General features: G+C 39.4%; 1 protein-coding gene across 3 annotated transcripts; it reads left to right on the top strand.

Annotated features, from left to right (window-relative positions):
• Window positions 1-53: 53 nt before the first annotated feature.
• On the top strand, window positions 54-10,551 carry LOC121942564 (uncharacterized). Of its 3 annotated transcripts, XM_042485810.2 has the most exons (13): window positions 54-190; window positions 2,859-2,933; window positions 3,160-3,243; window positions 3,335-3,426; window positions 4,040-4,825; window positions 5,853-6,371; window positions 7,123-7,437; window positions 7,598-7,806; window positions 7,930-8,081; window positions 8,563-8,805; window positions 9,799-9,958; window positions 10,052-10,127; window positions 10,222-10,551. In XM_042485810.2, exons 4-13 carry the CDS (start codon window positions 3,351-3,353, stop codon window positions 10,257-10,259), a joined length of 2,574 nt encoding a protein of 857 aa, XP_042341744.2. In that variant the 5' UTR covers window positions 54-190; window positions 2,859-2,933; window positions 3,160-3,243; window positions 3,335-3,350; the 3' UTR covers window positions 10,260-10,551. The 3 variants fall into 3 exon arrangements, with proteins under 3 accessions (XP_042341744.2, XP_087931872.1, XP_087931873.1); XM_088075746.1 differs by lacking the exons at window positions 54-190; window positions 2,859-2,933 and having other exon boundaries at window positions 3,143-3,243; XM_088075747.1 differs by lacking the exons at window positions 54-190; window positions 2,859-2,933; window positions 3,160-3,243 and having other exon boundaries at window positions 3,318-3,426.
• The last annotated feature ends 286 nt before the right edge of the window (window positions 10,552-10,837 follow it).

Here is a 10,837-nt window from a genome sequence, read left to right as displayed (position 1 = left end):
ATCTGTTTTTGTGATAATGAAGTGAAGTGATTCGTCCCAGCACCACCCTCTGCAAACTGATGTCATCTACAGCTTCTGATGCCAACATTAAGAGGGATTCATCCATGATCCAGCAGCTTCCAACACTGTTTTTCTTGCAAGCAGAGCTTTGCAGTGATTTCTACATCACAACAAACAGATAAGATCCAAGGTAACCTTATTTGTTTCAAGAGGAAATTTGTCATGGACATAAAGGCTGTCACATAAAAACACATGCAGTACATAGTGCAGAAACAGACATAGAGTGCATAGCATGAACAAGTGCAAACACAAAGTGCACTAGAATACATGCAACACTTTTCTTTTTATTCACTTGGTTTGTCTGTACATTGTGTTCTAACTCTGCAGTCGTTTCAGACCCTGCCGCTCCCTCTGCCTGCATCAGTAGATTCACTCCACCTGCTGATCATGACTCACCTGTTCCTCATTCCCCCATTAGCTCTCACTATATATATATATATATATATATATATATATATATATATATATATATATATATATACCAGCTCTCCGCCAGATTGTCTTAGTGCTTCATTCATGCCGGCTTTGGCCCCGCCTGCTTTTTGGATTCTGCCTAACCTCTTGTTGATTTGTTGACATCTATATCATTTTGTGTGCTTATGGGGTTGTTGTTTTGTTTTTGGTTTTTTTTTTTGCTCGGCTTTGTTAATCTGCCCTTGGAGTTTCGCTTGGATTTTTTCATCTGTGAACTGTGACAACACTGCCTCTGATTTTACACCCTCCTTATGTCCTGAGTTTAAGAGATCCCCTGATAGGGGGATGGAGTACTGGAAAATCTTTAGGCATGTTCAACACATGCATTAAAACTGAGTAACATTCACTCTGATGTAAAATCTGTGACCTTTACCTATAGTTTTACCAAACTTACTATGGTCTGAACAACCCTTTGCTTGCAATATTTTTCAAGTTGAAAGCAACTTCAGACACCCTATAGGCTTAAGGTTGTAACTGTAATATGTTTTCAGTTAAATTTCCTGGCAGAGATCTGTTATCACTTTGATGTTAAGTGTTTTTCATTTGATCTGTGAAAGAAAAACCACATTGGATCTTTGATTCAGTTGTAAAAAATTAAAACATCCAAAGGGGTGAATTCTTTTGATGGGCACAAAGTAAATAGTTGTTTTTATGAAAGCAATAAGGACATACGTTAATCACTGTATTTTCAATACAAGCCTTCATTCTTTCAGCATTAAATAAACACCCCAGAGTATTCAACACCAGATTTGCAAAATGTAGCTTATGTAAGTAGTTTTACCACACCTGTATGCTGGCCGGATAAAAATCCTCAAGCTGGATTAGCATGTACAAAAGGATGAAGTGTTTGTGCAGTTTAGGTCAGCTGAGTCTGTGTGCTTCATCCATCATCCTCTCCCTGTGATCCTCCGGTTGTGTCCAGCTTGAGTAATTATTAACAATACTGCTGCATCACTGGCAACAGTTCCTGATCAGAGACCCATGAAAATATAAAGATGTGGATCGTCTGGTAGCTTATGGTCAATAATTTAATAGAACTTTTAATAGATTTTTGATTTGGTTCACACATCGTACATCATGTGATGACAGCCAAGCAAAATTAGTGAGGGAGTGTCACAATGTTTTCTTCATACAACTCTTACAATTATGTTGCTCAACTGGGTTAAATTAAAACACGTATGTCATCACTATGGCAATCTACTGAGGACCAAGATCAAAACCTTCACCAAGTCTAAAGTTACTCTGTCGCCATGTCTTCTGTTCTTAACTCTTGATTTTGATGATTTGACATCTCATCAGTGAAAGTGTTTGAGTGAATGTCCTTAAACACATCCTGAGAGCTACACAAACATACTGTACTTTCTTAGCGATGTTTCTGTCTGTGTGACTGACAGTTTCTTTCTTTGTGAATGATGTCAAACTCTTTAAGGAAGTGTTTGAATTACTATTGCACACAGGTACTTACCAGCATAAAGTACTGTTAGAATATTACTGGCACTTTTGTCTTGTAGAACAAAGCACTGGGTTGACTATTTACCTAAATGTAACACTAAAGAGGAAGTGCACTTTCAAATATGACTGACAAAAATTACAGAAAGGGCCACAATGATTCCTGTAAATAATGATAATAAGTGACATATCAACATAAAAAACCCTCAATAAATCAAACTGAGAATATGAGAAAGGTCATGCACTCTAGTGTGCTGTCGTTCTCTAGGCGTGTTCCCTGCCAAGAACTGCTTCTCACGTCAAAGAAAAGATTTGATGAAAAAAATTTTAAAAGCCACACAGTCAAGTATGTAAGTAATATGTAATACAGTAATCACCGCTTATGGGATGTGCGGTGTCAGTTTAATGCATGCATGCTGACAAGTGTTGAGATTCACTTGATGTTCCTTTATGAAGGGAATCATCAAATGATTGATTTTTTTTTAAAAATCTAATAATAAATCAATGGTGCATCCTCCTATAGACGACAGAGGCAGCTATAGGAGGATGCACCCAACCCAACCTCAGCATCCTGAGGTTGGGTTTTTTTTCTTCCTCTGACAGTCAAATAAAAAAAGAAATCTAACATAAAGAAGTCTATATTGGGAATAAGATAAAAAATAAAAGGCAAAAGCCATCTAGAGCATAGTACAAAAAAAGAGAAATGAAGAACACCCATCCATCACTGTGACCCCCACAAGAAGAAGACAAATTTGCACATTTTGTGGTCTCTTAATGTTTTTTTTCCCAGTGGAATTTGCTCAGTCAAATTAAGTAACACCATAAATTATTTGGTCAAAATTACAAGGCCCGGAATAATCTCTCTGGTCTTTCAGTCTCCGCTGTTGACAAAAGGAGGCTACAGACGGGCTCGTCAATGTTGGAATGTGCAAACCTATGAAGAGCAAGAGGTAAGGTCTCCCTTATGTGTCAATACTGGCCTGAGATTGATTGTAGTCTCATAAAATGTATTGACTTAGGACTTTGTTTTGCGTGCCAGTTCTGTTTGCATTTTATCTTAATTTTGTATTATTTTGATTAATAAGTAACTCTTTTGATGTCATATGAATTGCTGCTTTCAATGACCCATTTATGTGTTTCACCAATCATTGCTTCATTGGCCCTTTGAACACACAGACAGGCCTATAAATACATTCTCATCCACTGGGACATTTTCAACTTTTCGATCAACCACTGGATTCCCACACAGTCTCTCTAAAGGTGAGTTCAAAGACTGGCAGTGCAATGAATTTCATGCATGGCAGCATCATTTCAAAATATTGGTTTGAGACATCTCTTTTGTGTTTTTCAGCAAATTTGTGTCGTGGATGTGGTCCATAATGGGGGCTCCTGGGGGTTTGCTGCTACTTATAATTTTGCAGGTTTTTACAAGAATCACTTCAGGTAAACCATCAAATATCTCACCATCCTGGGTTAAACATTAAGACACATGTTTACTGTGTAATTTTACTTTTACTTTTTGAAAAAGGCAACCAACAACTTTATTTTTATTACTATTTGTGGATATTTTTGCCTGTTTGTGTCACATGTGAATGGGCTGCAATTAAAAGACTCCTGGTATGAAATGTATCCTTGAGATAAAACATTAAATTTGGCACTATCAGTGTTGCATTTTTCCTATCCCAGAAATTTATTCTTACATTTACTTAAATATTAAATGTCAAGATGCCAATTTTTATAACTGCACCAAATGAAAAATTATAGATGTCTTGCACATAATTCCACACTTAATTTCCTATAGTATCAAAATTGTATCACTATATGATTTTTTAGATATTCATTTGAAAACGTTTTGATTCAGACTCAAATTTAAAATAACTCTCTCTGAGTCTTAATGATGCTTTGCCACTCAACATGCCTTGTTAATAATAATGTTAATAATCCACCAGGAGACTGCTACTGTCTTAAGAGGGTGCTGTATTTTCAACTTTTCATTTGGAAAAACTACTTAAATTGAGTAATACCATGTTTCAAACGCTCCCCCTCCTTTTCACAGGGACACTTGTCTCCAGCTGTGACTCATGTCATGATGAAGCCACCTGCCTGAAGTCACAAGAGAGAGGCGACTCTTTCACTAACCAGGCGCCCTCTTGTGTCTGTAAAGAAGGCTTTGTAGGCGATGGTCTCACCTGCTTCGATACAAAACTCTGCAGTGACTCCTCTTGCTGCAGCCAAGGTTATCACTGGTCAGCGGACAGAGGCTGTGTGGAAACTGATGAGTGCTCCCTCCCAAAGTCACCTTGCCCCCCACCTCATGTGTGCCAAAACACCCCAGGCTCCTTCGAGTGCCTGGCGCCTTCTTCCAGGAACAAAATAGATTCATCTTTCCAATCTGTCCAGTTCAGCTGTGGAAACACTGTTTGTCCCCTAGGCATGGACTGCATCGGTAGTAATGGGACTCAGCGCTGTGCTGACCCCTGTGAGAACTACACCGAATTGCATGATGACTGGCGTTCGACAAATAACACATCAACTGAGGTCACACACTGTGACCGAGATGTTAACTGGCAAGGCTGGTATCGCCTGTTTCTGGGGCAAACCAGTGCTCGTATTCCAGAAAGGTGTGTCAGTGAAAACAGGTGTGGAACCCATGCTCCGATGTGGATAACAGAACCTCATCCCACACAGTCAGGCAAAATTGTAAGTCGAGCTGCGTGCAATTCCTGGGCTGGCAGCTGCTGCTATTTTAGCTCAAACACCATCCATGTCAAGCTCTGCTATGGAAACTACTACGTCTACAAACTGGTGAAGCCGTCCGCATGCAGCCTTGCATACTGTGCAGGTAATGGTGAGAGGCAGAGTGAGAGGTGAACTCTAATCAAGCGTAGAATAACCAAACTAGGCTTCAAGAGCTGTAATGCTGCTGATGCTACTTTCCTACCATACCAAGGTTATGTAATTTAAAGGTGAAGTGTATAACGTTTAGGGGGATTTGTTGGTGTCTAGCAATGAATTGCACATTGTAACCAGCTAAAACCTCTCCTGGATAGACTTCCTTATGTTTTTTCTGCAGAAGTCTCCTACTCTATTAAACAAACCAGGTGATTTAAACCAGTAAAAACACTGAATAAAACAGTTTCATGTTACAGATCATGTATTTCCAACACTATTTGGCTTTTCAAACACATGTTGTAAAACGTAATATAATATAATATAATATAATATAATATAATATAATAAGATATAAACCGCTCATTCTAAGATAATGAGAACACAATAATTGTTATTTTCAGGTAATAAAACACTAAAGAAAACTAATTATGTTAAATTCCATTTCTGCCAATATATCCCCCTAAATCCTACACACTGTCCTTGAAAAATAGAAATATCAGACATGTTTTGCCTTTTTTAGGTGGCGGGACTGAAAATGAGTCATTATCAACATTTGTTGTGTTGTGGTTTCAGAATGGTGAAGACAATGGGAGCACATTACAAAATATGATGAAGGCTCTAAAGGAAGATTTTTCCTTCTTAAATGTCCAGATTCTGAGGCATTTTGTCATCACAATGGCTTAAAACAATGCATATAGCTGCAATAAATGATGATAAAATATCTGAGTAAGATATCCCCCGGACCCCCCAAACCATACCCTGAGTCCCGAATGTTTACTAAGTCTGGTTCTGCCCCTGGCCATTTAAAACATTTTTCACTGCAACAACAAATTTTATTTTATGATATAATCAGTTCAAGTCTTAAGACTATTCCAGGGTCTATTCTCCTTTGTTGTTTGTAACATGATTGTACAGTTTATAAACCCAAAATCTCATTGGCTTACACCAGTATCTCACTACTTTTTCACTGGAAACAGAGGTGACCAGCGACGACCCTGCAGTATCACCACCAACACCTGATCTGAGTGCATACACATCTGGTGCCAGTCAGGCTGCTCTTACAACCGCAGCAGAGGACTACAGCACAGCTTTAGAAGCCACACATCAGCCAAGTGCATACACATCTGCTGTCAGTTATGCTCAAACTTCCACAATGGCAGTGGACAACAGCACAGCAGTGGAGGGGGGGGTCCGCCTGGTCAACGGAGGAAACAGCTCCTGCTCTGGCAGAGTGGAGATCTTCCACAGAGGACAGTGGGGGACGGTGTGTGACGATGCCTGGGACCTGGTTGATGCTCAGGTGGTGTGCAGACAGCTGGGCTGTGGCAGGGCCCTGTCTGCACCACAACGTGCTCGATTTGGACAGGGCCGAGGGCCCATCTGGATGGATGATGTCATGTGCAGAGGCAATGAATCAGAGCTCAGCCAGTGTGGACACAGAGGGTTTGGATCTCACAACTGTCGTCACAGTGAGGATGCTGGTGTCGTCTGTGAAGGTAAATACACGTTTGCGCAGCTAAAGGCACTGAAGTCTCAGGGTATAACATGCAGTAATATGTAGGTGAGAGGACTTTAGTCACCACCTGTTAAGAAAACATGAAATATGTGCTATATACTATTCTTTATTATCTGCAGCCTTAAATAGCTTTGGTCATTTTAAACATCAAACTGTTTTTCAGAGATGTCATTGTCTTCAGGATGTCCATCTTTCATCTATGTCTTATATCAATAAAATCGTAGCACATGTTTTTCTCTCAGCTCAGGTCACTGTTACCTCACAAAACATGATTTTGGCCATAACTCAAGAGTTCATGGTCTAATGATGACAAATGTCCAATAGGATAAAATGGTGATGTGATGACATTTTATTCTCAAAGTAAGTTACATTCAAAGGGTCAACTTCACTGTGACATCATAATGTTCTCTAAAATCATTTTTCTGGCCATTATTCAATGCCATAAACACCATATAAATCCTCTTTGTTGCTGGTTTTAGGATATGTGTGGAGAATCCATGCTTTAGAATTTGTAGCTTCTTTGCAGAAACTCTATATTTGAAGCATTGTCTACTGTCCTGGCTACATAAGTTTAGACAGGTGTGGATGTGAACTGGAACTGTAACTTGACTGATTCGCAGAGGCATACAACCGCAAGGCCATAATTGTACTTCAAAGATATCATCATCATGAAGTCCATCTTTTGTCTGTGTTTCATATCGCCAATATTATGTTGTGTGTTTTTGTCTCAGCTCTTTCACCAGTGAGGCTGGTCAACTCTGACAACCGCTGCTCTGGCAGAGTGGAGGTCTTCCATGCGGGACAGTGGGGGACAGTGTGTGATGATGGCTGGGACCTGAGTGATGCCAATGTGGTGTGCAGACAGCTGGGCTGTGGCTCTGCTCGTTCAGCACTACAAAATGCAGCTTTTGGACAGGGTAGTGGACCCATCTGGTTGGACGATGTCCGCTGCCTTGGAAATGAATCATCCATAACAAACTGCAGACATCCAGGTTTTGGGGTCCACAACTGTGGTCACGTTGAAGATGCCAGTGTCATCTGCAAATGTAGGTTTCCTTATATGTTTTGAAATATTTTGCCATAATTACATACTAAGGTGAAGGTTCACAGAGGCTCTCATCTTGGTCTCATCTCTTTTGTAGTATTTCCAATCTTTTCTCCTTGCTTTTACACTTGTATTTGGTGACCCTCTATCTTTTTCTTCAGTCCAGCGCCCTCCACTCCAGCCTTCTCAGCTTATTTGCACCCGTGATAAACTCCAGGTGGGGCTGGATTTGCATGGCTTTACATCATCTGGTTTGGACCCGTTCTCTGGCAACATGGCAGCCCGCAACTGCACCTGGTTCAGAGTGCGCGATGATGTTGTATGGTATGAAGTGGATGCCACAGCAGGTTCCTGTGGAAACACACTGATGGTAACCCTCTCTTTATTTATGCTGTAAACCTGATCAGTTTTCCTATGTTGTTTCTGATAGCACATCCTCTCAAGATATCATAACCATTCAACTAACTTATTATTTAATTATCCTGGCTTTCAGACCAACAGCACACATGCCATCTACTCCAATAGTTTATTTATCTACCCGATAAGCAATGCATCCTTCACCACTCCTGTGAGTCTTCCCTTCTCCTGCGTGTATCCCCTGGAAACAGACAGCAGCCTGAATGTGGCGATCAGACCTTCGTTGTCGTAAGTAGCCTTTTATTGAATTTTATGAAATAATTGGCATGAATGTAACTGAAGCAGTCTGAATGGTGGTTAGACTATATAACTGTCTAGCTGATATATAGTTTAAAGAACATTTTAATGATTGATTTTCTAATTGTTTGTATATGAATGGACTATAGACAGGAATGTACAAATACCAAGGTGATGCATTATTTGTCTTCTTGTTTTAATTTTGTCCTAACTCTACCCTAGTTTTGTCTCGTTCATGTTCAGTAGGACTGTTTAGCCTTCTGTTTTTCTATTGCCTTCTATGCAGGCCATTTCTGCTTTTGCTTTGTTTGACAAAGACTTTGTGAACTCTATTTTTAAAGGTGCTGTATTAAAAAAGTATTATTATTATTATTATTATTGTTGTTGTTGTTGTTATAAATAGAAGGAAATACTCATAAAGAAGACTTACCATAGCAAAAAATAAACAAACATAATTTTCACTTCTCAACAGGCTGGCAGGTGGCATTTCTGGCTCAGGCACCAAAGCCAGAGCCTTCATGTCTCTGTTCCGCAACTCCAGCTACACTGAGACGTATCCAGCCAGCCGGGTCACCCTGCCACTGGGCTCGCCGTTGTACGTGGGCGTCACTGTGCAGGAGAGAGATCTAAGCTTTGCAGTTGTTCTGGAGGACTGCTACGCCAGTCACTCATCAAACCCGAATTATCCCAGACAATACCCTCTCATCCAGAACAAGTAAGTGTCCTTCTCTAGCCTCAGCAGATGGTTTGTGCATGTAACAGACAAACAGTTTAATGTAGCCTATAGCAGACCTGGCTGTAGATTGCTTTGAATGGGCTTTTGTCAAAAGCTTTTTGATAAACAAGCTCAGTTTTGTGCATTTTTATTCACTATGGCAATGATACTCAACTTACAGTCTGTGGGCCAAATCTGGCCCCCCATAGGGTGCCAGGTGCCCCCCTCAACCATTTTCTAATTCACAATAAAAATAAAGTGATTCAAAGTGGGAATTGTTTTGTACTAAGGTGCCAGAGTGCATAAAACAGCATCAAAATAGAGCTTGTTTCTCAAAAAGAGTACCAGTGGAAGATCCCACTCACTCCCCAGCAGAAGTCCTAGCTAAGACACTAATGTCCTAAAATCCTAGAAACATCCTGAAATCCTAGAAAAATCCACAATTTCCTAGAAATCATTACATCTTAGAAACATCCTTAAATCATAGAAATGTCCCAATATAAGTCCTGGAAACATCCTAAAATTCAAGAAATGCACTAAAATCCCAGAAACGTCCTAAATCCTAGAAACATTTATGGGCAAGTTGAGTATCCCTGCATCTTGTTTAATCTGTATATCTTTGATTTTTTTTCTGGTATATCTTTGATTTTTGTATTTAAAACCTGTACATTTTTCTTCTTCTTTGATACATGCCTATTTTTGCACTTTTGTATATTTTATATTTTGTATATATTGATATTTTATATATTTTTTCTGTACACACGGCTGCTGTGACAAGTTAATTTCCCACAAGTGGGATAAATAAACGTGTCTAAGTCTAAGTCTAAGTCTAGTGACAATAACTGATCAAAAGTGAGAATTTTCTGAGAGCTACAGATGCCTGTGTTTGGTGTTAATGGGGCAGGTGGAGCATTTTGTTGGGGGACTGCCTCCCCTGTGCACATGCCTTGAACCAGTCTGGATGTATAGTGACCTGCTCCATCCTCTCTTCAGGTGTCCCATTGACCGGCGACAGGTGTCGGTAGTTGAAAGCGGCTCATCTCTCCGAGCTCGTTTCTCTGCCTTGTTCTTCCTGCTCCAGAATGAATACAGAGACGTTTACCTTCATTGTAGCCTCAGCCTGTGTGACCGGAGGACTTCCCTTTGTGTTCCAGTAAGTCACACATTTCACTTCATCAATAACGTCAATACAGAATTAGTGCTTCGTAAATACTTGGTATTTATTTCCACTTCTTCCACCACGCAGCGCTGCTCAGGCAGGACCTCTCGCTCTGTCTCCAACTCTGATCCTCTGAGCACTCTCACCATTGGACCGATCATATGTGAGTATGAATGAACTGGTCTTAGAGGCTGATGTCTGGACACAATTAACTATATGGATTTAATCACCATTTCTCTCTTCTTTACTATCTGCAGGGGATCAGTCACCTGAGAAGGTTGATAACATACAGTAACAACATAAGCACATTGTTTTAAGATGATCATCATAAAACAAAAGATTTTAAAACTGGTGTTACATTTTAGAATAAATCTCACCACACTTTGTATCAGTCCTTAATCTTACTCTCATTGTAATGGTTGAGTTATTAATTAGCAATCAAACAGAAGCTTCGGTGGTTATAATGAAATGAAGGTACCAACACTTTTCTTCTTCTCTGTGTGTATTAACAGCACTGCCCTGGTGTGAATATGAATGTACTTTATGACTTTATATACACTTCTTTATTAAAGATTTTTTTGCATTTATTTATGTTGCATTTTCTCTGTTATTTGGGTTAATAATACATTTTCAAATGAAAAGCATCAATTAGTAATTAGATCTAATTTTACATATTAAACAGAAAACTGTGCAGCCGATGTGTATGTATAGTTTAAAATCACCTTGTTGAAATATGAAATGGTGACATTCAATCATTTTATTAATTTAATTTATTCATTCATACAAACAAACAAAAACTACTAAAAAAAAGGTCCCACATGAACTGCTTACACAAGAAACTACCAGACATTTACAGATTATCTAAACGAAAAG

Source organism: Plectropomus leopardus, chromosome 3 (assembly GCF_026936395.1).
Source record: "Plectropomus leopardus strain MGB_pleo_1.0 chromosome 3, ASM2693639v1, whole genome shotgun sequence".
In the NCBI taxonomy this organism is placed as follows: domain Eukaryota; kingdom Metazoa; phylum Chordata; class Actinopteri; order Perciformes; family Serranidae; genus Plectropomus; species Plectropomus leopardus.
The sequence above is the reverse complement of the archived record's forward strand: the minus strand, read 5'-3'. Positions and strand labels throughout refer to the sequence as shown.